Genomic DNA, 27,459 nt, shown 5'->3' on the forward strand with positions numbered 1-27,459 from the left:
TCTAAGTGGATGGGCTGTAGTGTGTTACTTAGACATGTTTAGTCAGAGGCTGTGGTAGAAGATAGCTAACTGACAATTTCAGCATTTTATTTTTTAAAGAATTCATAAATTGTAAGTCTTTAGAGTGTGTAGTCAGTGGTCATAGCACAGTGAGAGGGCAAGATGGAGAAGAGACAAGGATATAAGAGAGTGCCAGATTTATTTAGGGTTGTTGAATGGCTAGAGACCTATTCTGCATCCTTTGTACATAAGCACAATTAATTAATCCCAGGTTTTTTTTTAAATGAGGAATTAGTAGTGTGAGAAAGGACTGTAAAATCCAGGCTCAACGCATATTTCTTCTCTTAGTTAAATTAATTTGACTGTTCTGCTTATGTCAGGAAACAGAAAGATGGTGCATTCCAAGTACCATTGCCCTTGATGTCTGTCCTGGTTTCAGCTGGGATAGAGTTTGGGTTTTTTTTTTCCTAGTACCTGATATAGTGCTGTGTTTTGGATTTAGTATGAGAATAATGTTGATAACACACTGATGTTTTAGTTGTTGCTAAGTAGTGCTTACACTAGTCAAGAACTTTTCAGCTTCTCATGCCCTGCCAGCAAGAAGCTGGGAGGGGGCACAACCAGGACAGCTGACCCAAACTGGCCAAAGGGCTATTCCATACCATATGATGTCATGTTCAGTATATAAACTAGGGGGAGTTGGCCTGGGGGCAGTTGGCGCTGTCTGGGGACTGGCTGGGCATCAGTTGGCGGGTGGTGAGCAATTGCATTGTACATCACCTATTTTGTATATTCTTTTATCATTAATATTATTGTTGTTGTTGTTGTTATTTTCCCTTCCTTTTCGGTCCTATTAAACTGTCTTTATCTCAACCCATGAATTTTACTGTTTTTTTCCAATTCTCTCCCTATCCCACTGTGGGGGGGGAGTGAGAAAATGGCTGTGTGGTGCTTAGCTGCCTGCCAGGTAAAACCATGACAATGGCAGTACTAGTTTTTTCTTCTACTGCAAGTGGAGCATCATCTGTTCAGATATTGTTGGATTCTGGGTGAGGTTCTTTTGATGACAGAAGCACGTGGCTAAGCCAACTGCACAAAGAGCTCCAAACCAGGAAAATAGGTTCTTCTGAAGATTAGGAAAAAAGTCTTCACTCCTTCACAGAGACCAAAATTAGAAGACGGATTCCCCAGATTAATTTGTTTGAAAATACATTGAGCAAATGAAAAGGAGAAGCGAAGGGCTTATGATGGTAAAGCTGGAATGCAACATTTTATTTTCTGTTGCTATGATTATTAAGTGGTGTTGGTTATCAGTCCCATGAGATGCAGAGTCACTTTTGTTTTTAAACTTTTCCCTTTCATCCAGAGTTGGATGCCAGTTGGTAGTCTTCTAAAAGTCTATTCACTTTATTGCAGAAATCAGGTCTTGGCATTGTAAATTTATGCTTGGAAGTCATCATCCCTAGTGACAGGTTTGTCATGTTACAGGGATAAATAAATAAATAAAATTACTTGAATTGTGATTCAGCTGTTGGAGCTGTGAAAAGTGCCTGTCCCAGAGATATATGCCACCAAGATGTCCTTTTTCCAGGAAATCAAGGAATAGAAGCTTCTAGTGGCTGGTTGATGGATCTGTGATTTGACTGAGCTGAATGTTATAATGAGGTCATATAAATCGATACTTTCTAATCTCTTCATGTTCTGTGTAACTGTTGTTTAAGTATCCTAGAATCTGGTGCTGCATGTGAGTATCATCTGAGAATGTTGCCTCATTACATTTAGATTGAGATTTTTCAGGGTAATTTTCAAAGAACATTATAAAATACTTAAAATTTTCACAATTTCCTCTGCCTTCTACAAAGTATTTTTTTCAAGGGCACAGTTAAAGTCAGACCAGAATCACCAGAATCATTACTTCTCCCAAGTAACAAGCGATAGGACAAGAGGAAATGGCCTCAAGTTGCACCAGGGGAAGTTTAGATTGGATATTAGGAAAAATTTCTTCACCAAAAGGGTTGTCAAGCATTGGAACAGGCTGCCCAGGGAAGTGGTTGAGTCACCATCCCTGGAGGTATTTAAAGGACGTGTAGACATGGTACTTAGGGACATGGTTTAGTGGTGGACTTGGCAGTGCTAGGTTAATGGTTGGACTTGATGATCTTAAAGGTCTTTTCTAACCTAAACTATTCTATGATTCTATGAGGATCTTTTTTTTTCTTAAAAAACCCAACAAAACAGATAGTGTTATACTCTGTTTCTGTTCCAAAAGTATTTCTGCTGCCAATGAGTTTTGTGTCAGTGCCTCAGTACAGGCCAGGTGTTTGTTTTACTTCAGAGTCACTTAAACTATCATGGCAGTATTTAAGTGGTAGTTAAGTGTTGGATACAACCAATGTTGCTTTCATCAGGTGAGTTTTAACTCTCAGGGTTTTGTTAGCAATATAATTATAATGGTCATGTTCATTAGCGCCTCTAATGTGCCAGATGTTGCTCTAATGTGGCAGATGTTGTCCTCACCTCGGGTTTGAACAGTGTGTTAGGCCAAGTATGCTCCTCACCTTAGTTAAATTGCTTGCCTTTGAAGGTTCCACTCTATTTACTACAGTATTTTACTTTCTAGATAGATATATTTATTAGCTAATTGCCATGTAGAAAAGTTTTGCCCAGCTACCCAAGCTCTTCCCTCTCTCCCCCATAAACTGGCTAGAGTTCTGGTTTAAACTAGTGTTACGGGGGCAATTTTATACATTCTTAATAATAGTTTGTCTTTCTCTGTGGAGCACTTCATCAACTGATATAGATTATATTAAACATATCTTTGGGTCAGTCCAGAAATGTAACCTTTTAGGAGGTGAAATGTGATGAAATGAGGGAGTTCTTTAAATGCACTCAGTAACGCCACAGGGCACGAAGTGAACTGTAATGTTTCCAATTGGAAATGAGGAGGGAATCTGGGTAAGCAGGGTATAAATACTAGATTTGGGACTGGGCCAGAATTAAATTCTGGACTGGGCCAGGGTTAACATTCATAAACGTGTCAAAAGTATAATGGGATCTTGTAATCATTCATGTTGTCACATAAACGGTACATTTTCACGATACTCCTTCCCTTGACATGTTACTAGGATGCCATTTTAGTATTCACAGGGAATTGTACCACTAGCTGCATCACTGGCTATGTCTACATCAGCAGGTAGCATGGCACAGTAGGAGCACATCTGTAGATCACAGCAGCTGATGCTGATTACTTCACTTTAACCTATACATATTATGGGGGGAGGAGGTGGAGGGTTACTTTAGAATAGGTCTCATCTGCCCCCCTGTATTGAATGTCCCTACTGCATGTGGAGTTTGAAGTGGCCTGAAGGAAAGTATCTATGAACCTGTGCTTCTTGAAATCTGGGCACCCGAGTGGGGTCTATCAGGAGATAGAGCAGCTTTTCTCTGTGTACATAGGTGAGTTTATCCCATACGGATGACTCCACCAGTCATCCGTGTAAGACCTCACAGATGGAAGTTGGGCTTATTTTGCAACTGCACATTGTGCTGCTGCTTGGTTGCATGGGACATTGTAGGGGTTGATGGTTGAACTGTATCCTTCCCATGGGTTTGGCCATCGGCTGACCAAAGGCACTGGGGAAGGGAGAGGAACTACAGCAGCCAGTTTGAGGAAGCCCAATTGAAATGTCAGGTTCTTCTGTGTGATCTTTTATCTGAGGAAGAAGATGGAAGCACTAACTTTCCTGATGTCAACACTGTTGATACTTTTCCCCTGGTTCTCCAGAGGTCTGAGGCCTGGGAAAGTTTGCACTGGCAGGAGGGAATTGACCTTGAATTCTGGGAGAACCGGCAACTGCATTTTCAGCAGTGGAGAAAGCTGTCTACCATGAGCTGACTTCACCACCGTTGGTGGAAGCTTAGTCAGCTTGCATCTCTGTCTAAGTGAGCCTCTTGACTGCTGAAGCCATCAGACTTTCACAGCCCAGGCTCTCTGCCCTAGCTCTCTGCAGCCATGCTCCAGGTGAGCAACATACTGGGAAAGCATGCAGCTCTGGTCAATATTTAAAAAAAAAACCAACCACAAAAAACCAAACGAACCAAAAAACCCCAAACCTGACCTGGAGAAACAGCTGCCAAAACAGGACAGCAAAGGTTTTCAAACAACAAAACTTAATTGCCTGAGAGGACTAACATGACCCCCACCTTGTGGGAAGACAAATTGGAGAGCGGGCAAGGGGGCCTAGCATACAGGTGTTACTTGGTACTCTAGGCCATGGCCTGGAGCCTCTCCTCCCATGGCCTGCTGGGCTGACAGAGCAGGTCACAGAAAGATAGTCTTTGTCATTAACATCCAGGAACTAACCGATTCCTGATGATGTTGAAATGGAACTGACACAGAAATATTTAGGGAGATGTGCAAAATCAAACAGCACCCTTAACTTGGAACCGTGCATGTATAAAAAGCAGATGTGTGTAACTGAACCAAAAATCTTGTCTATGCCTTTAACCAGGAAACATCTATTTCTATGCACATATTTTTGGACCTAAAGAAAAGCCCTTAAATAACTTATAAGAAATGGGATGCAGAGCTTTTTTTTTTTTTCCTTCAAATGCAGCACAGGTCTGGAGCTGTTCTGCAGATGATCTAAATGACTTTGATGGTTTGTAGCAGCACATGAAATATTTGTAGCTAAGGAGAGAACTACAATTTAAAGGCTTGGTAGAATACTTGAGCTGTCAGGGTAGATGGTTATCTTATTAGTCACTTCCATAGACTCTGCACGCTTCTAGTTTAAAAAGAATTTTTTTTTCAATTTCCATTTGTTTCTGGGCCTACTTTTGTGTTAAGAATTGGACAACTTTTGACTATATTATATCTGAACCTAGGAGAGAATAAGTTATAATGAATAATTTATTTGAGAAACTTCTTTTCTTGTTCCTATGCATGGCTTGCTTGTGAAGTGCTGATATTTTTTCAGAAATGTATTTATAATTTAAAATGCATCATTGGACACTTTGTGATATTAGTGCAGAAATGTTGATGTCGTTTGGGAATATGGTTGTGGTACTGCTCTCATTTTGTATTTGAAGGCTATTTTTTATATATTACTTAACATTCCTCATTTTTGATAGTTCAGTGGCGTATATCCATGGAAATTAACAGCATAAAGGGCACACAGGTCTTCAAGGTCAATTAGGAAAGTTTAATGAACTTTTCATGAGTTTTTTTTCCTACTCAAATTTAATAATGGTGAAAGCACCCCTGAAACACACTGTAGTTTCTGGGGAAAATGTAGAAATGCATTCTCGATTTAGATTTTTTTATTAAGTGACTACTTCTGGAAAACTTTTGTTCAAAACATAAAGTGTTTTCAGATTCTGCTTTATGGTTCATTGGTACATTATACAGTCCAGCTTATTTGACAAGGAGTTTGATCAGCCATGTTGTATTTCTCTGCTCATTTCTTATCATTTATTTTTTGTTATGCTATTTGAATTTCTAAAAGCAGATGAAATTTCCCCCTCTCTCTCAAGCCAGCTGGGACAAAGCAAGGTCAAAGGTCTGGAGTGGTCTTTATCAATGTCTGAATTTCACTGTCTTTCCACTTACATTTAGCCTGAGGTTTTATATACCGTTTTAAATAGAAAAAAAAAATTAACATTCATTTGTGAACAGAGAAACTCACACACTTGCAGGTTCGCCAATGAAGATAATTACATAGGTACTTAGTTATGCAGGAGAACGTAGGAAAGCATGGTGTAATTCTGAAGGGCTTTGGCTTGCAGAGTGTGGTCTTGGTGTCAGGTCAATCTGTTAATGGCACAATACACATGCACAGGTGAAGATACAAAGGTTAAGTTATCATTAGGTGGCTTATATTATTAGCTCCTTTTGTTTCCTCAAGGCTTTGTCAAGCAGACAGTGTGCACAACAAGCCCTGTAACACTCAAGTCCTTTTAGGACTCCTTGGAATCATCTTTGAGGCTTGACTGGGAACAGATACTGAATAAAGGAAAGCTGACTTGCAGTGAGTAGAAATAGGACAAGGAAGAATAGGACATCTTTCAGAAAGCTGTGCATAAGCCTTTCTGTGCTTTTGCATAAAATATCACTGAAAAATGTGGTATGCCCAGATTCCCTATGGGGACAAGAGAGATCTCCATGTTACTCACATTAGTGATGGCTGACATGGTATATACTTCAGCACTTCATGGGTGCAGAGCTCCTTACTTAAATTGAGGCCAGGTATCTTGTGCTGCTCACCCCCCCATCTTGACCTATGCTGCCCTTTCTGTTAGTTGCATTTAAACAAGTACACCTATACAAGAGACAAATACAGTGACTACTCCTAAAATAGTTGAAAAGTCCTCCTAAAGACCTCTCTGGCAAATGCAGTGTAGCTGGATGATACTTCATTGAAGATGAAGGGAAAATTATAGCTAGAGCCTCATTTTAAGGTCTTCTCCTGTTAAATGCATTGGAAAATTTAAATTTAAAAACCTAATGAAAATCAAGTTTTACACTGATTAGTCAGTTTCATTTATTCACCGATATTATCTCTTTTTGGACTGCAACTTAACTGTGGAATGCCAGGTATCTCTGTAATAGAAAAAGCTGCTAAGATTTATGCATAGTGTTATCTCTGCATGTAATGTGTAAGACTGTTAGCTTCAAGGCTCCTTTTCAGTGTTCACAAGTGCAGGGTGCGAGTTATAGCATGTCCTGCATTCACAGAAATGAAGAATCCTTCCTTACTGTGGCACCAAAATTAAAAATGCTTTTAATAATGACTTTGCCAATTAATTCGTCCTTTCCCAGCTACACAATGGAAATCTCTGAAGTTTAGATTTAATTTACAGGTGCAAGTCCCTGGTTACCGGTGGTTTCTGTGCCACTCTTGCAGGAACTTTGGAAAGATACTAGTGTTTATAATCACTCTTCATCTTCTACTCTTGCACTGATTTATTAGTTTCATCATTTTCTTTGTCCTGTACTCCTGTAACTAAGTAATTGAACCGATTAGAACATAGTAGAGTGGAGTCATTGCTTATCCACTTGCCTTCTCAACTAGCATGTCTTTCATACCTCTTTTCTCGCAGAAACTGTAAGAGTGTTTAAATATAAGTTTGTGCCCTTTCAGTCTCACCATAGGAAATGATGCTTAGCTGAGCATACCATAAAGGTAAAGGCGCAGCACAACTCTGTCTGATTACCAGTAGTTGCAACAGTTTCCTAGCAGTAGCATAGGGTGAAAATATCAGTTGAAAAGCTATCATGAAATATTAAATAAGTATCATCCAAGAAGACTGACAGTCTGAGACACTTGGGAAAAAAATGTTAATTTTTAACTACGTAGGCTTTCATTCAAGTGGAATTTTAATTAAATGGTGAACTTAGAGAACATCACAAATCTAAAGTGACAACATAAATGAGACAATAACTTTTTAAAAATTATTTTTAACCCTCTGTGCTGCACAAAGAGGAAGTGTTGGGGTCCACACTATGCTCTTTTTCCAGATTATTTTATATTATTTGAATTACAAATTAAATGTTTTACACGATTACCTTGAGATCAAGCCACTGCACACAAAAGAAGTAAGGAAAATAAAATATTATTTTGATATTACAAATGGAGAACTGGAAGAGGATAAAATTACTTTGAGTCATAACGAACTGTGGTAAAAGAGGAGAGAAATTATATGCAAGTCTTAAGTGACTCAAGTTTATATTTTATTTACAAGATCAATCTTTTCATTAACGTTTAATATTAAACTCCTTCATGATGAAATTCAGTTAGTCCATAGAGGATCAAGCATGATCTTTATATGAGTGAAGTGGAGGGGGTAAAAAAGAATTAGAAAGAGTAAAATCCACCAACCAGTAAACCCAAGGCCAAGATAAAGAGAAATATTAACAGATATTTTTGGTAAAAAGAAGCAGCCATGTAGTCCATTTTAATACTGAGTTGAAAGCAGTCTGGAGTAATGGTAGAATTGAAACATGTTTGCTTACTTACATGTAAGGTTAACATTAAGCCTAACAAGATAGTTTAAAAATCTTCTTTTGATTGCAACCATCATGTTGTGATTGCTTCTCATCCTGCTGAAGTAAATATGCATTGGGAAAAAGGAACACTTATGACAAAAAAAAGTAAATATGTGTGAGACGCAAGATAAACAGGAGAGTGCAGGAGTTAAGCTGACTGTCTCTGAGTTATTTGAGTTACAGCCAGAAAGTTCTTTGTTTATCTCCCAGTAAAATATGTCAGTTTCTGTAGGACTGTGATAGCAAATACTGCAAAAGTGGCAAATAAAACCTAAAAGTAATAGTCTTAGGGAAGTTTCATGACAAAACCATTTACTACACTTGCTTTATTGTCCCTTTTTTTTCCTTTTTTAAATTTTATTAAATGTAACGAAACATAACCTTTTCTGGGTTTTCTCGAAACCTGGAAAATTAAATTTAATGTATTAGGTCAAGAAATTTAGAAATACTGAGATTTTCGTTCAACAGTAATTAAAATATGACCAAGAAAATTATTTCTTTGGAATTACAACTGGGACTTTGAAACTAGTGAAGGAAAAGAATAGTACCTGAATATATCATCTGAGATTTTTAAAAGATCCTGTCTATTCAGCCATGTATGTATATGTTAACTTTGGGGGAAGGAGAGAGAAAGAAAATCAAGAGCAATGTCATTGTCTAAAGACTAATATTCTGATGCTATCTATTCCAGATCTGTTGCAGAAGCCACAGAGGTTGATCTCAACATGAGAGTTGGATTGCATACAGGCAGGGTGCTTTGTGGGGTCCTGGGTCTCCGAAAATGGCAATACGATGTCTGGTCAAATGATGTGACTTTAGCTAATGTAATGGAAGCTGGAGGACTGCCTGGGTAAGTCTGGGAAAGAACCACAGAAAAAGAAACAAAAACCTGGATGGGTGAAGAATTTATTTCCTTCTTTGAGGCATTTGCAATGGAATTGCTATTGATAAGAAGGGTTGTGTTCGGTAAGAGCAGTCACTGCGTTATGTGATTTATCCTGTGGTATTCTCCAAATGGCCTTGATATTTACATTAGTAATAGGTTAGATTAGAAGCAAAACATTTCCAAACAAAATCCTTATTAGAAGCTGCCAAATATAAAGAGTAGGAATGAGGCAATGCTAGGAATGTAGGAATGCTAGACTTTTACCATTCCATGTTATAAAAGCAAAACCCTCTAGTTATTCCAGGAAGTTTTTACCCCTGAACCTCTACACATGTGGAGGGTATGTGCCTTACTCCTTTTACATGGAGAGCTTTCCAACACTAGTAGTGTGCTATAGAAAAAAATACCTGTTTATGCACTCATATGTTAATGGTGTGTGTGCAAATGGTACAGCAGCACATAAAGCTGTAGCCAACCCATGGGGCATGTCCTGGAATTTTAAGTACTCCTTGGACAGCCTTGTATGCAATCTAAATGCACACAGTGCATTTTCACAAAGGTGCATGGGTGTGCTTCTGTGTGCAACTCACATTTGGACTGGGACCTACCGTCTTCTGTTGGATTTTTACAAGATCGTGATTTGCTGAACAGGGGGACAATGGAACCTCTTAATTTTTGTGGTTAAGATGAGTGAATTTCTGTTACCCCTGTCTGTCTTAGACAATTTTGGCAGTGTGTTTTGTATGTTCCTTACCTTAAGGCTTTCCAGTGAAAAAAAACTGAACACATGTTTATAGAGGAAAGCAGTAATAGCTTTTCAGATATCTTCTGTGAAGACACTTCAAATATAAGGGGTCTTTCAGGAGAAAAAGTGGATAGTTTTCGGGATAAGAAAACTCACGAATAGTGTCAAAGATGGCTGTGATGCCAAAACAAAGTGAATTAGAAAGCTGCCTACAAAACAGAGTGAGTAAATGAAACAAGTCAGAGATGTGAAGAGGAACAGAAAAAGAAGTTTCTCCTTTATGCACATGAGAGATTTGGAGTGTGAAGTCACAAGTTTCAAACAGCAGGATGTTTTTCCAAGCAGGCAGTGAGGTAAACACTTAAGAAAGCTTCACAATGTGGAAGATGATGTGCAGACTTTCACTTTCTACAAATCAACAAATCTGCAAGTGTTTGGACGGTCAACAGTTATCTTTCTGTTCACTCTGCTCAAGTTTAGAAAATGCATGTAATAGAAATATTTCTATGTTCTATTTGACTGAAAAGACAAAACAAAACAATTTTGTACATCAAAAATGGGGTTTTGCAGGTAATTTGACCTCTTTATGACCTTCTGCACAGGAGTGTATTTCAATAGCAGCTAGCTCATAAAGTATCTTTGCTTTAAAGAACAATGTCCGATTTTTCTCTCCAGGAAAGTTCACATTACAAAGACCACCTTAGAGTGCCTAAATGGAGACTACGAGGTAGAACCAGGATATGGTCATGAAAGGAATAGTTTCTTGAAGAAGCATAATATTGAAACATATTTTATTGTGCCATCCCATCGTAGGAAGGTAAGCTCCACAAATTCTAGCTTATTCTGTGACATGTTTTCGTAATTTAACAACTGTTCTGTGATGTTCTGAAAGCAGAGGCAATACTGGTATTTCTTATTTCTAAAAGCTCTTCAAATAGTCTTGAAATTAGTTCTTTTGGTTTTGACTGAGACAGGAATACTAAAAAAGCTAACCTGGAACATTACATAGAGAAGATGACCAATTTACTTCTGAAGTTTAAAAATAAAACAGTCTTTCCCTTTAGCCCCCCAAAAAGAAAACTGTTGTTTTATTCAGATTCTGTAATAATTCTATCAGAAATTATATGATATGTTCCTCCAAAAATTTAATTCACTCTTCCCTTCCTCCTCCCTTCAAAAGGGTGTTTCAGAATATTAATGCTCACAGCTTGGCTATTTTTCTTCTAGTTTTCCTTACTCTTTCATTCCCATATTCCCATGCCATTTTACTCATGCTTTCCTAACCCTTTCTACAACCACTTGTGATACTGGTGGCTCCTTTACTGGGCCTGGAGGATTCCCCAATGAATAGACACAGAAAAAGTAGTATTTACAGACATGTCATGCCCACAGCAGACAAGTTAGTGAAATGAATTCAGCAGTGATTGAACTAACATCCCCTGGAAGTCTGGAAAAGCTGTACAACACAAGTCCTTTTATCCAGGTCAGAGGAAGAGGCTGCAGTCAACCATCCTGCTTTCGAATGTATACCACTGTACCACAGATAAGGTATTTATGCTGAAGCTGAATAAATTTTCTAAGATTATTGCAACAAATAATATATTCTCTGTCCACAACATGCCTGTATTTTTCTCCTGCTATGTTGAGCTACTCATGACAAATTCAATGTTTTCCTTGCTTGCTCTGCCACCTCAGACTCCCACAATGATTTTGGTCATCCCTTTCTTATCTTAGCTGCCCTTCCCTCCAAATTTTCTTAAGCTCCCTCTCCCTTCAGCTTCTTCCTTTTGTCAGACCCCTGGAGATGTACTGGGGAAAGAGGAGTAAGTCAGCAGTGCTGTTGAGGGACAATAACGTTTTCTGCTCTTTTCTTCTTTTTGGTGGAGAACAGAAAATGGAAAGTGTGGAAAGAATAAGGTAAGAGAAGATTTTAGCTCATTTGAGCGGGAGCTTCATTTCTTAGATGTTGCTCAGGATTTAGCCACCCCTGATGGAGATGGATATGACTCCTTGTTCTAACCAGATTTTCAGGATAAGGAGAACAGAGGCCCAGCAGTGCAATGGTAATATCTTGAGTCTCAGCATGCAGTGAAAGTGGTGACAGTGGTTTTCTATAAATGAACACTTTCATTTATAATCACACCTTTCTTCCTCAACCAGTTACTGAGTTTAGGGTAGCCTTTTGTTCTACTACAAAATGTTTTATTATTTCAGTAGGAGTCTTGAAAGTCCATAATCGTAATTTAAACACATTCAGTTTGTTCCAACCTTTTCCACATCAAGTGTGGCTTATCTTAGAAGTTATCTGCCATAACATGTTTACAGGCCAAGCGTAACTTTATTGCTCTTTATCTCAGCCAGACAACTTGGGGTACAGACTTTTGCACCCTTATCTTCTGAGACTCTGCCCAAACAAGTTTCATTCAGGGATTTGACCTTTAGAGAGAAAATTATAATATCCAATTCTCAAAGTAAGTATGAAAACAATACAGACGAGCTTTTAAAGTGATGTCAAGGCTCCATGCTTGAGGGTGTTAGCCCATGGGTGCTTGACAAAAATGTAACCGGGGAAAACCAGGTCATCTTGTATTCCATGGCTGCAGTCAGTTTCTTGGTCTGAATTTGATGACTCAGGGAGGTTTTATGGAAATATTGGGAGTCCAGTCACCTGGAGAATTTGATTCTGGGAGTGAAAACTCCTGTTGTTGTATCCTGGAAAGGCTGCTGCAAAGGTGTTTTTTTATGCACTTCCTCTAGAGCATCTTGTGATTAGAGAGATGGAGCATTCGCATCCACTGTGAAAATCATGCAATCTTATGTTTTGTTCTTCTGCTGGTAGATTTGGTTTTAGGTAGTATGAAAGAAAACAGGTGCCAGATTCTGTTTTGGCAGTCAGTGAGAGATTTTTCTGGTGGCTTTCTTGAAACCAGAATTAGTTCCTAAATTAATCAATCTCAATAAAGAAGGAAACATAAGGGAGGGTTTAATTAAGGTAGGTGAGTTGCTTATTGCTGCTAGGTTTGTCTTGGTTTTCTGCTGTTTTCACTTCTACAGCATTATGTATAATTTCATTTCCTATGTATGTATCAGGTTTCATTTCATACTGAGAAGAGAAATAGCTGAATTTCAGGAAATTGTTGATAGGTTGGTGCACAGAGACAAGTAGAGAGAAAAGGGGATAAATATGTCTATTACATATAGAAACTGTGTTATGTCAACTCCGCTGCATAAACCAGTGATTGAGGATCAGAGCTTGACATTCACATATTAAAGTAAACCAGGTCAAAGCATGTTTAATGTGCAAGGATGGGAGCCTGCTACTGTGTGAGCACACATTTCTTCGTCGTCGTGAGATTGCTAAGAAAATACTGGTGACTGCTGAAAAACAACTGATCGGTTTGTTATCAGCTACATAAACAAATCCCATCTTACCCATGGGTGTCACTGATGGGTTTGTGGAAGAGGCAGATGCTGTGGTACAGCTTGGCTAATGACATTAGCTCTCCGGCATGTATCAATGGCATGTCAGCCAAACTGGCAGAAAAAAACACTTCATGATTCTTACTGGTATTGACTGGCTTCTCCACTGGGCTTGCAGATCAATCAGCATGTCACTTCACTGTTTGTCACAGTACATCACAGCTGTCCCCAGTCTTCGTATACTTGCATACTGATAGTGGACCATGAGCTACATAATAGTATATTTCCCGTCAAAATAAACACCTGCTGTCCCCTCCTACCCCAATTCAGGCATTAACTCTTCAGAGTCATAGAAACAGAAGGCTACCCATGAAGCACAGCCAAGATGGAGTTTCTTTAAGTGAATTCAGGTATCTGCTGGTTTAATATTGTATTCCTTCCTCTGGAGCCTCAGTAGCTGAAATGCAGACACATTTTTTATTCTTTATGCATCATCTCTGACATTAATATGAACTGACTTTAGCAGGTATGATGCCAAGAGGAATGAAAATCAATGTTATGAGCAACAGATGGCCAAGAATCTGTTGAATTTGAAAAGTAAATAGGCCCACTTAGGTTCTTTAAAATTTTTATTTATTTATTTAGGAGACATATACCCTGCATTCTTCCATATTTGGTCTGACAGGAAGAACTTCATCACAAATATCACCCAAGCCAACAATGAGAGTAACAGTATAAGACAACTCATTCATGTACCAGTCACATTTTAAATGTGAACAAATTATAAAGTATACCCAATTTTTTAAATCTGTTATTGAATCAGCTAACAACCACAATTTTGTGATCTGATCTGATTGCTAGTTTGGGGTATAAGCTAGTATGTGTGACAGCACTTCTAAATGGCCACTGAGGGAATACTTTGCATTTTGTTACAGTTTTTATTTTGGTAGAGATTATATTAGTCTATTATTATTGTTGCTATTATTATTATTAAGGAATAATTATGCATATTTGACTGGATAACATTCAGCTTCTAAACAGACTTAAATAATTCATCTCATTTCCAAAAGCATACAGAAATTTTTTTAATGTAGTTAAATTTTTTTGCTGGCCATCATAGTTAAAAACTTATGCAAATGTGCTTTTTAAATATAATACAAAATGTTATAATGCCCTGACAAAGTTTCTAGTTCTGAAAATGCCAGCACATTTCTTTTAAGTAAAGTTTAATTATGTCTTCATGATATTTTATATTGATACTAAAACTTACAGTGATGTGACCAAAATATTGCACTGAGACAAGATTTGAAAAGTTTGATTAATGTAACTAGCCACAAGTCTGACCACATACATGAATATCTTGGACTTTTAAAACAGGTCTGATCCAGTTAGAAAAACAGATCTCTCTTTCTAATATATTAAATATTCACAAGATCCATACTCCATGCTTTAGACACATGGACATTCTCTTAGTTTCAAGATGTCCTAGCTTTCTGAAGTATTGTAAATGTTACTGTATGTGAAGGTTATTTCAGGAAAAAAAAAAAATCTAGGCCAGACTTGTTAATCTCAGAGCCCCTTACAAGAACTTTATAACTCTGCTTAGACCCAGCTAAATAACTTTTTCCATTAATAATTCCTCAGTAATCTACCTGACTAATCCTGTTCCAACTTTCAAACTGTATGCTTAAAATCTAATTTAAATTTTTTTAATAGAGTGGATCTGGCTTTCATCAGAATTCTTTGTTCTTTCATTGTCAGCACAGACATTAGTCGAAGTATCTTTCCCTCAGTTTTACAGCTGGCATGGCTGGCTCCCAGAAGCACAGCAGAGGTAGCGAGTTTAGCTGGACTGTGTACTTCACTTCTATGGTTGCTGGGAAAAGTATGATTCTCCTGCAGTATAACACCTCCTAAGGTTTGGCCACAACCTTGGTGATAACCTGGTGGCTTTGTACTTGGGCTTACTTCTTTGTATTTGTTGCAGCAATTCACTCTGATGGCACCTCTGTAGTTTTGAAAAGGCTCATTAATGTCTGAAAAAAAAAGCCCAGCACAGACGGTTAAGCAAAATTCCTAAGGTACTTTTACAGATAGCCAAGCAGTGGTCAGAAGTGATCAAGTTTTTGTGAGGGGAAAGATTTCTCAGAAGGTGTTAGCTGTTGCATTTACAAAAGTGGGCCTGCCGTCCCTGTTACTTATTGACAGCTTAAGAGAACCTGCTTCACTGGGTAACTTTGCTGGCTCCAGAGCTAAGGCAAAGACAAATAATGCTATAGACATTAACAAGAAGCAATAGCGCTGTGTCCAGGAAAGGAGGTAATAAAAAATATAAAAATCATAGGGAAACACTATAGATACAACTTATAAGTGATTCCTATATATTCATAAGTGTCTTTTGAATTTTACAGCATACCTCAAACATAATCAATAATTAGCTTCCAATAGGTTGCTAATCACCACCTGCAAAATTTCTACTAATGTACTAGTGAGTTATTCACCAACTAACTCTGTATTCAAAGATATTAGTTATCTTTTATTTGTGGCAATGTAAATCACATGGTATCTGCATCTACTATTTGAATGGCACACAGTGATGGACATTCATCGAAAGTCCATGAAAGTGAGTACCACATCTGTTCGCCCTTTGGAAACTAGCTGTTTCTCTGAAAAGGCTAACATTTCTCTTTCCTACCTTACCATGTACATACAAAGCCATGCCAGGCAGTCTCAGAAAATCCTTTCTGTAGCTTGGACAGCGCTGCTCTATTATCTGAAGTCTCTGAGTAATGCTATGATCATCCTGAAAATCCCAGGTGAAAGGATCTAATGTTTTTTTTCTGAATCCTTGTTTAGTTATCCAGCCAGAAGGAAGCAGATGCTGGTTAAAGGTATGGCACTCTGTCTCCTGCCCTGGTTTACTGTGTTGAATCATGCCCTAAACATTACAATGCAGGCAGCTAAAATTTCAATTTTATTTCTGTCAAAAAAATAATTATAGCCAAACCAAAATACCAGCAGTCTATTCGAAAAGAGAAGCTAAAGCAATAGTTGAGGAAGAGGAGAGCACTTCTGTCAGTCTTATGATTTCAGGAAAACTCATTTGAAAGCCTGAAGGTTCAAGAATCCTCTTGAACACAACAAGCAAACACAGCTCAGGAGCATCCTTTGGAAAATACTATTTAAAATGTAAAAACTCTTGCAAATGTCAGAAATATCTAGAGCAATTATCTACACTACACACCTGTGGCATAATTTATTGTGAACTGCAGATGGATTTAACAGCTCAAAAGGTTGATCGGTTAATTTCTTTGACTCATGATCGAATAGGCAGAAATTCAGCAACCTGAGATTCGTTCTAACTTGCATGACAATAGCTGCAATAAAAGTGGCAAAGGCTGTCACATCACTTTCATATGCTGTTGTTTCATCTAGCATAAACAGATGTGATTTTAAAGTTCCTGCATTGCAGTCCTGTCACTAAGGAGTAACAGGAAAATAAACAAATTTTCTATTGCTCTGCTGCTTGAAAAGGCAGTATTTTTTGACTTGGCAACATCCTTCTTTACTATTCATCAGCATAGCTTTGTTGCATGAAGCTGATGATCTGCCTTCTATGTTAAAATAAATTACTAGGCTCCATATCTTTCCACCACTAACCAATGGGTTTTGTCTGCTTATGTCTTTCCTGTGGCTGCTTTGATTTTTTTCCACAGCATGAAATGAACTTTATGCAATATAGCACAGAGAAAACAACATAGATTCATGATGGCTTTTTTGCTTTGTATAGATGAAATACGTAGTAACTACATGTGCTTGCCTTTTGACCTTATTGGTGAATCACTTTTACCGGTGAATCATTGTTAGCAACTAGCATGTTTCACAAGTATAAGTGCTCATATACACTCTAGAGATGCTTTCTATCATGGCTTAATAATACTTCCATCTAACTTTCTAAAGTGAAGCAATTTGATGTATGTAATCCATGTATTACTAGGATTTTTGATAGCAGGTTGTTGGATTTTGTCTGACCTGATTAAAAGATGTCATCTTGACATCATCATGTGAACAATAACAACAGAAAAAGAAGACTACAGAAGGAAAAAAGTAAACTGAGTGAAACAATAGGTCTAAAATTACTGCACTTAATTATTTTTAATTTATTCTTTCCATTCAAATTGAAGTTCCATCTATATTTGTAGGAAATTTCCATCTCTGCAAAGTTAATTTGATTTAATCACTCTAGTTAGGTCTATGTGAACATGCCACACTGTTCTCAGATTCTCCTTTTTTTTCCCAAACGTGTAAAATTTGTGTTTTCCACAGAGCACTTATGGCACAATAAATCCATCCATACAGCTAGCAGCTCCCTAGGATTTTTTTGCATCTGACTCTTCTAAAAATATCCAGTCTACTTTGTCTGAAGAAAGTTTTCATGGTCATTGTAAGTTGTCAGCTTTCTGGACTAATTCATTCTGAGGATATTTTTACTTAAGTGACCATATGCTTACCAGCCCTTATGGAGCACTAGAGCTCTGACTCCTAAACTCTAAGTAGTAACAGAAGAAGAGAGCTTTACAGTTAATGCAGGGCATGTGAAAACTTTTCCAGCTACTCAGACAAACTCTTTCCTTGCTAGCACACAGCAAGCAAAAAAGTATTTGACAAAATTGTTCTGATTTGAAATGCCCCAAGTTAGGCATCTGAGTCTATAACTGGGCACACACTGATGATTTCTGCTTTCAAATTGATGACTACCTGCAGCTACCTCTGCTGCCATGCCTAGTAGAGTCCAGGGTGGTCTTTGCTCTCAATGGCTGACAGCTCCTACCGAGGAACTTAACTAGAGATCTGAATGCATAACTTGGGCATTTCAGGTTTTAACACCTCAGATGTACCTTAGCAGATCTGATTTAACAGATAGACATGCAGCCTTTTAATGGAAGCTCTAGCTTGTATCTGGACAGGGGCTGATCTGTGCCTGAGACTTTGCATTGCACAAGTTGTTGGAATATACACACCCCGACACTGGAAGTAGACGGCTTGTGTTACCACCTAGCAAACACAGACAGAGGAATGATGCTTGTGTTGCAGAATGTGTTGCTCCACATCTTCAGGATTGTTTCTGCAGCTGCTGTGAAGCTGCTAGTGCATTATCGTCAATGTGACAGCCCGCAGCTTGGGCTGTCAGTGATGGTTCAATTAGTCATGTGCTCTAACATCATTCTCCTCTCTTCTTTTTCTTCCTCCAGAAATGTGGAATCTGTAGAAGGGAGAAACATAGGGCACTGGTATTAGATTTTCTCTGTTATTGATCTCCTAAATATAGTTTTAGTCTTCACAGCTACTAAAAACTTTTTCTACATCTGTAGCAAGAAAGTGGCCACACCATTCTGAATGTTAAGAGTTTGTCTTATAGAAGCTGTATTATTTAGTCATAAAAATCACCAATATACTTTCCTGATGGACAGCTGAGGTGTAATAAACAAAATGTATCATAAGGGCAGTAGAAAAGGATGGAAAAGCAAATGTCTGATGATTTTAACTGTAAGAAGAAAAAAAACCAATAAGATTTACTCAGCTAACTCAGGACAAAATGGCTTGCAGATAGTCATGGAACAAACACTACTACCAAGAGGCATGGTCCTGCCTGCCTGAAGACAGAAAGCACAGAGAGATATAGTGCTACAGCATTTATGGTTTCTGTAAATGTGTTTTCAATGTCATTAGTATCTTCTTCCCCATGCCATTTTAAGCACTGCAGTTGAATATAGTCAGGGGAACAAGTCTGCTGCTGTTTCTGAGAATCCCAGATAAGCACCAGTGAATCCCTTACCAGAGTATTACATGAGATTCAAACACTGGGGTGTTTTCCCAGAATTTTAATCAGTGCTTGTTTGTTTTCTGCGTACTTAAAGATGCTCACAAAGCTGTATATAGTCTGGCTGCTTTCAGAGTGCTCTGTTAGAAAATCCCAGCTCTTAACCTCATTTGCCAGCTGTGTTGCAGCAAACAGCCAACCTTTCCTAAAATTAAGAAGCAAATGAACAGTGAACAGAATAAGAGATGATCCCGAGGGTCAAAAAGAAGTGTGAAAGTAAAATGCATTGACAAAATGAGCTGGAATGAGAATGCTGCAGTCCAGCTTTCCTGTAATGCTGGTCTGGAGCAAGTTCAGAGAAAAGATAGAGTGAAAGACATTGGGGTTGTGGTTTTTGTTTGGTTGTGTTTTTGTTTTTTTTTTTAAGTCTGTTTTAACAGACTGTACTGCATTTCTTGCCTTTATCAGAGGATTACAGCAGAAGGTGAGATTACTTAAATATTACACTCAGAATTTCACTGTGTCAGAAATGTTGTTCTGCTGTAAAAGTAATAATAAAAAGGGACATGATTTGTGAGATGAAAGTGGGAGAGAATTCCTTTGTTTGTATTTTTGATATTGTGTATATATAATAGTAGAATGGAAAATCCTCAGTCCCAGTGCAGAATCTGTATGTCCTGCAATCATGAGATTAAAAAAAAAAAAGAAAAAGCTATATATAAAATTATACGTGATCTGAGAACTGCCAGTGTGCCCTACTTATGTGTACTGCAATGTCCTTTGAGTGGTTAGGTTCTCAGTCAGCCATGAAGAACAGTAGCTATATGTGTTTCACACATTTTCATAGCATAGCACAGTAACTGAAGTTGGAAGGGGCCTTTGGAGGTCATGTGGTCAACCTCCCTCCTCAAAGCAGGGCCAGCTTCACAGTTAGATCCACTTTTGAAATTGCAGGTTGCTCAGGGCAACTCATCTGAGTGAGAGCTGAGTGTTTCCCTGGCTGGAGATTCGGGAGCAGCCTGCTCCAGCGCATGATCATCCTCATGGTTAAAACTTCTGTTCTTTGTATTGAATAGGAATTTCCCTTGGTCCAGCCTATGTTCATTGCCTCTTGCGCTTTTTCTGAGCATTTTTGGGATGAGTCTGGCTCTGTCCCTTCTCTAACTACTACTTAGATGCCTGAAGACAGCAATTAGATCACTCCTTAGCCTTCTCTTCTTCCAGCTAAGTGAACTGAATTCCCTCAGGTTCTTCTCATATGTCATATGCTTTAGAACCCTAATTGTTTTGATGAACCTTTGATGAACTCACTCGAGTCTGTCACTGTGTTTCTTGTACTGGGGAGCCTGGAATTAGACACATTACTCCATTTTTTTCAGTGACCTGAGTTGAAAAACTTCTATTGGACTCCAAGACAGCTGGAAAAACTCCTCTGTACAACATACAAAGGGTGTATACTACTGATATATTATCTGCCAATAAAATTTATAAACAAAAAGAACAGTCAATGGTATGAGCTAAAAATGTTCTGCCTACTTCTTTGAAGATATAATCAGGAAACTGCATGAAAATATGTGTTTGAGGAAAAGTCATGTTGGTGGCAGGGCCACACTGTCTGAGCCAAACTGTATCCATTCCAAGTTTTCAAGTTGCACGTTGTTCTCAGAAACTCATCTATTATAAGAAGGTTGCATCGAGGAATATCTAAACTATTCTCTTTTCACAGGACTTCAAATCCTTGTAGGAGTATAGAGTCATGCCCATGTGCTCACCTTTCTCAGTCATGCCTTCCTGAATCTTTTGCTAGTAAGATGTTCTACCTATTCTTTGCTACTCTTGCACCTTTACTGTGGCATTTACATAATGAAGGCTGTCAGGCAGCTTCTGTAGCTCTCTATACTTACTGTCATGGTTTAACCCCAGCTGGCAACTAAGCACCACACAGCCGCTTGCTCATTCCCCCACAGTGGGATGGGGAAGAGAATCAGAAGAGTAAAAGTGAGAAAACTCCTGGGTTGAGATAAAGACAGTTTAATAGGGAAAGCAAAAGCTGTGCGTGCAGGCAAAGCAAAACAAGGAATTCATTCACTACTTCCCATGGGCAGGCAGGTGTTCAGCCATCTCCAGGAAAGCAGGGCTCCATCATGCGTAATGGTTACTTGGGAAGACAAAATGCCGTCACTCTGAACGTCCTCCTTCCTTCTTCTTCCCCAGCTTTATATGCTGAGCATGACATCATGTGGTATGGCATATCCCTTTGGTCAGCTGGGGTCAGCTGTCCCAGTGGTGTCCCCTCCCAACTTCTTGTGCACCTGGCAGAGCATGGGAAGCTGAAAACTCCTTGATTTAGTATAAGCACTACTTAGCAACAGCTAAAACATCTCTGTATTATCAACACTGTTTTCAGCACAAATCCAAAACATAGCCCCATACTAGCTACTGTAAAGAAAATTAATCTATCCCAGCCAAAACCAGCACACTTATTTAAGAGTGTCTTTTCCAGCCAATCTAATGGAGACCTAAAACAAAGTTGTTGACCTAGTTAATGCAATGTCCACAGTGAAAGGTTTGAGCAAAGAAAGAACTAGTGATCTCTTGAGATATGGCTCACCTGTAAACTTCTGTGTATTCCTTTTTTACCTCTGTTGTCTTAAAAGAATGAAGCAAAATGCAAAACTGGAGGGAGTTTCAAGAAAGTTGCTCATTTTTTTTGTATCAAAAGGTTCATCAGGAGACTGAGTAAAATATATAGTACTTCTAGAGGAATTATGGCTAAATTAGAAAAATTTTGTAAGTGGAGTACCTGTCCAAAAAGTATGTTTTAGCTGTTGGGAATGGTAGCTCAAAAGCTGATCATATCTGCAATACTCAAGCCTAACAACTATCTACTTGGTGTCCTTAGGAATACCTAAAGTATGATTAGTATGTGAATATCCTTGTACAGTATCTTCTATGCAGTTATTGCAATACAGTGGTATGTCTTCTGCCAGAAAACCCTCAAAAGAAAGGGTTCATATTGGAAATGTCTTCATGGAGACTTTTGTTATACAAGTGATTACACACTAGGTACGCTAGTGTCCTTTCAGATTCCAGCTGATGACTGTGCAGTACAGTGCTGGTGACGCTAGCTGGGTTCAGTCATCCTTTCAGTGCACAATAAAGCACATGTGCATACCTAGGCACCTTTCCACATGGAAAGACTGGATATTAGGAAAAATTTCTTCACTGAAAGGGTTATCAAGCATTGGAACAGGCTGTCCAGGGAAGTGGTTGAGTCACCATCCCTGGACGTATTTAAAAGATGTTTGGATGAGGTGCTTAGGGACATGGTATAGTGGTGGTCTTGGTAGTGTTAGGTTTACAGTTGGACTTGATGATCTTAAAGGTCTTTTTCAACCTATATGATTCTGTGATTCTGTGAAATACGTCACATGTTTATAACATAGCCATCTGCTAATAAAAAATGTGCAACTATTTATGCACAAGTCATTTTTGTGTTTCATAGCCACAGTGTAACTGACTAAACAGAGTATTGGTAGATCAGCAGGATATACCCTTGATTCTCCAGAAAATGCAAGTGCATAGCTGTATGTGTTAAAGAGCATAGCAAACCAATACCTGAGATTCCATTCACAATATAAGCAGTGTCATTTGCCCTGTCCCTCTGACTAAATTTAGGTATCCATGAAAACATGCATTAAACAAATGCTTCCAGTTTACTTCCTTCTTTGTTCCTTGATCATTGAAGTAATAATGTAAAATGCTCTAATAAATCATAGTATTGTAAAGACTGGACAGCAAATCCTCAGTGCCATTTGTGGGTTTTAGAGCATTTGAATAAAGTTTTTGGAGTGTGATTTGCTCTGTCTTTTGTACCTAGAACACTAGGGACCAAATCCTCTCTGCTTCTTTATTTTGCTGTTCCAGAAAAGATTAATTTTACAAGTTTAAATTCCCATACTGTGGTGGCATGGGGTCCTTCCACATTTCCCATGAACACTGCTTTATACATTCCACATGCCAGAAGCATGAATAAGATTGGTATAAATACTGAGGGTAGAATAAAGGATCGCTCTTACTCTGATCTGTGAAAGCATCTGAACATGTGCTAGGAGTTTACTAAAGTCAGCAAGAGTTAAATACATGCTTAAGAGTTAACCAAGAAAATATTTGTCCTTGCTGAACTGGGAGCTCCGTGGTAAAAGGAATAGATTATATCCAACCCTTTGAGAATATTTCTCTGTGGTATAACACTTCTTGCTTTGAAGAAATAAGATGTAAGGTATAACCTCAGTGCCTCACAGCCTCCTTTTAAAGAATGTATATGAGTGTATCTTTAAAGCAAAAGGTATCCTCTTCTGATTTTACTGGGCAGAAGTAATAAAATGAGGAAATAAGAAAATGACTGAAATTGTATTTTTTAACATCAATTAATAAAAATGCTAATTTCCTCCTTATATTTTGCTGTATTTTTACAGAATTTATTTTAAGGTTAAAGAAATACAAATATTGCCTCTTTTATGAGTTTGTCATTAATACAGGTTTTTTTATAGTCTACATTTCTATGTAGAAAACAGTTCCCAAAATGTTAAGTATGTGTTTAAATACTGTCTGTTCAATAGATTCTTTATATCTCAGGTTAAGAAAAGATGAAGTTATCTTCATCTGCAAATATACAATGTTTATTAAAATGCATTGCTTCTTGATTAGAATATTGCTTTGTTCTGACCACTAGGTGGTGTAAATGTCTGCAGGTATGTATGTCTGCATGGGAATGTAATGACACAGTTGTTACAAATATTATTTTTCTGACCAACAGATATTTCCTGGACTGATTCTCTCAGACATTAAGCCTGCCAAAAGAATGAAGTTCAAGACAGTCTGCTACCTGCTTGTTCAGCTTATGCACTGTCGTAAGATGTTCAAAGCGGAGATCCCTTTCTCCAATGTCATGACATGTGAGGATGACGATAAGGTAATCCATGTGGGCTCTTTGGGCCACATCAAGCAGACCTGCTCTGAGAACATATGGGGTGACCTGACCAACTGATAGAGGAGTTTCTGGTGTTCCTGCTGGAGCTAGAGCTATCTAATGCCCACAGCCTTCTCACAGTAAAGACAAAACTTAATTATAACAGGACTCAAATTTGGAGCTCCTCTTGAACAAGCCAGCATAGGTGGCCTATGTGGCTTCTATTAAGGGCTTCCTTCACAGGAAGTAGAGTTTCTGAGGCTTTTTCTGCAATTACCAAGAGCTGCTCTTTTGCATCATGAGTTCATCACAGTCTGAAGCTGATGGCAGCAAATGCAAAATAACAGAATAATTTTGTGTCTCTAGATGGTTCCCTAACTGGTGACTGATTAGCCAAAACACCTCTTAGTCCCTAATACAAATCCTAAAAACAAAAGTCCCTAATACAAATATGAATACCGCTTTCTTGAATGGCTTGTAATGCCATAACTCAAAATTGCTTTACATACTAGTAGCCTGGTTTACTTCGTTTTCTGTGTGTGGATCTATCCAGAAATTTATGGAGAAAAAACTTTTGAAGATTTGCTCATTCCATTTTCTTTGCCAGCAGGTGGCAATATTACATAGGTCACGCCAGCAGTGCTCTAAAGCAGGGCATGTGTGCATTGGAATCAGTAATTCATCTTGACTGATTGTTCCACCTTTTTTTTTTTTAATAATGTACATTTATTGACGATTCAGTCTAAATATTACTTTCAGAAAGCATTCTAACTTTTATATTTTAGATTTTACATGTGCTTTTGTTTCTTCTGCGGGAAAAGAGGAGAAAAGTCCGTGAGTTCCTTTAAAACACAGTTTCAGTGAAGACTTTCAGAAACTCCAGCTTTGATTTTGAAATTGGCCATGTACAAGGCCTTCCAATTGTGAATTAGTACTGTTATTTGAGTGTTTAAAAAAAGTAACCCACACATTCTTTGAAACATATGCAATACTTTACAATGATGTGTCTCGTGTATATATATATATATATGTATAAATATGGTAGTATATGCAGAAAATCCTGATATGGTTTTGCTAGGGATCTGACAAAAATTTTCTAATTATGTCAGAACATTTGCAGTGAAGTTCTACAATGCTGTCTTTAACTGCACCAGTTGTTCTGAGCTTTTGTACCTAATACATAACATTTATTGTGGAGCATGATATATGATTTTAATATAAATATACTGTGTTGCAATGCAGGGTTTCTTAAGAGATATCAGTCCTCAAATCATGTAAAACAAGCTACAGCTATAAAGGCTTTGAAGCCAGCACATTACTGTAGCATGTATTTATTTATTTAATTTCTGAGAAATATAAATACTGGATCTTGATCACATATAAGACATAATGTAAATCTACTGTGTGAAATAATAATAGAGATAAAAATAAGAGACCTAGTCAAAATAATTATATGTGAGCAACAGCTATTTTGATTAAGCACAGTAACTTTAACCCTATTTCAAAATGGCAGAATAGATAATATAATTTATTCCATATATCAGAATAGCTGTCATCATCTACCCTCACTCCAGATTTTAAAGCAAAGAAGCATTTTCTTTTCCTTTTTTTTTAAAATGCTGTTTTGCTCACCCCTATTATCATGCTATAGGCTTAAATTTGGATTATAAAAAAATCCCCAAAGATGTACTTTCTGCTGCACCTCAAGCAATACATATGCTAACTAATTGTTGTTTATGTTTATGAAGAGCAAAATTGTATATTCCTGACAATATTCCTGAAAGCACTCAGTTTCCCTACAAACTTGTGGGACAAATGTCTTCTGCAAGAGAACAACTTCATCTCTGTTTAGAAACATTTAGCATACTCGTTTGGCTGGCAATTTAAGATTTCTATTATGGCTAACAGAACCCAGAAGATCAGATTTGAAAGCTCGAATCCATGTATGTCCACAAGATTATTTTTCATGTTGAAACAATTAGTTCTTAGACCACAGACAACTTAACAAGTAATGGGATCTGATAGCTTGAAGAAAAATGTTTCAAGTAGCCTCATAATTGTTTAATGCTGGTATAACCTGATCTCTACATATAAAGGCAGCAAAACAGGACTTGGAAAGTTATTTTATCTTTGCTAAGGTCCATTCTTCTTTACAATCAGAAAACTAATGTATCAGTCAGCAGTTAACCCTTCCCACTGTTCATAAGTATTCAGGTATAATATACATATAACATAAGCTATGTAAGCTAACGAACTGCTGTAGTCCACTGTTTGTTCACTGATGAGGATCTCATGAGAAGATCTCATGAGAGGATCTCATGAGAACTACTTCTTGTGGAGTAAGACAGGAAACTGCCATTCCTGCAGAATTACTTAAATAGCTATCACCACCTCTTTTTACCATCTGGTTTAAAAGGATATTTTGTAGTATAGCCTTTAAAGACTGAGCTATTAAATACTGACTGCTCTGAAGAGAGAAATTTTGTGTGCTTTTGTAACAGCTTGCTGACAGACTCTACTGATTATATCCTGAGCCAACATTGTCCTTATCCCTGAGCAGACTTGTCATTTCTTTATGTTTTGAATTGTCTTCCTGAACTCTGCAGATGTTAGATTAAAAAGTATTCCTTTAACTGTGTAAAAATAGTACAACTTGCCTGAGCTTGGTTGTCAAAACTCTTCTGGGAAGTAAGGCTTGACCCCTTTTGAGGTGAAAAGGATATTCAATATCTCTTTCTTCCTGCTCAATGTGCTAACCATTAGGTGACTTTTTTCCTTTACCAGATTGGCCTACATCTTTCTCACTCTGTGTTTAAAAAATGCTGCATCTACAAGAGTATTTTACAAAAGCCCTGGTCCTTTCAGTGTGCTGGGGCATGGGCAGTCATACTAGTGCAGATCTAGCCATAATGGTTTAGATTACAGTGCCCCCAACTGAAGGTTACCACCAGTGTGGCTGAGATGCTGCTCACCGTCTTCTGAGTGCTCTGTGAAAACTGAGACAGATTGTCTAAAATCCCTTTCAGATACACTCTGTGATAAATTTTTTGCACTGGAGAGGACTATGAGTGATCATCTTGTCAGTTGTGCTATCTCAGCCATGGCAGAATTAACCCCAGTGAGGCATAGGTTAGCTCCGATAATTTATTGGACTGCTCCATCTGGATCTGCAAGTGCACTTAAAGCATACCCAAGAGGTCTTAACAAGAGAGCCATTTGGGTGAGTTAAAGTTAGGAACACTTGAGATTCCAGACCCCCTGAAGTCACATATGGTCATTGTGCAAAAGGTTAAGGAAAATTATCTTTTCAAAATATATATTGTTACCTAGACAGTCTTGGACAGTAGGACTTTTCTTGTATCATGAAGAGTCTGGTTATCTTGTCTCCAAGATGTCCAGAGCTCCGTGTCTTCCATCAAGAAAAAAATTCTAATTATTTTTCTAGGTAAAGTCCCACTGATTGGGATCAAACTGATTATTTCCTCAGTGGCAGAGAAGTGTCAGGGCAGTATGTGAAGAGAATTTCTGCAGATGAGGATTGAAATCCTGGAATGCAGTGCAGGTTTTC

General features: G+C 38.0%; 1 protein-coding gene across 2 annotated transcripts in view; it reads left to right on the top strand.

Annotated features, from left to right (window-relative positions):
• The window catches only part of ADCY1 (adenylate cyclase 1), a 152,611-nt gene that overhangs the window by 93,890 nt on the left and 31,262 nt on the right, over positions 1-27,459 (top strand). For both annotated transcript variants that reach the window (XM_075493679.1, XM_075493680.1), the window contains exons 6-8: positions 8,739-8,897; positions 10,354-10,495; positions 23,739-23,894. In XM_075493679.1, coding sequence (XP_075349794.1) covers positions 8,739-8,897; positions 10,354-10,495; positions 23,739-23,894 — 457 coding nt within the window. The remainder of the gene's footprint in view (positions 1-8,738; positions 8,898-10,353; positions 10,496-23,738; positions 23,895-27,459) is intronic.

This window comes from Mycteria americana, chromosome 2, assembly GCF_035582795.1.
Source record: "Mycteria americana isolate JAX WOST 10 ecotype Jacksonville Zoo and Gardens chromosome 2, USCA_MyAme_1.0, whole genome shotgun sequence".
NCBI classification, from domain to species: Eukaryota; Metazoa; Chordata; class Aves; order Ciconiiformes; family Ciconiidae; genus Mycteria; species Mycteria americana.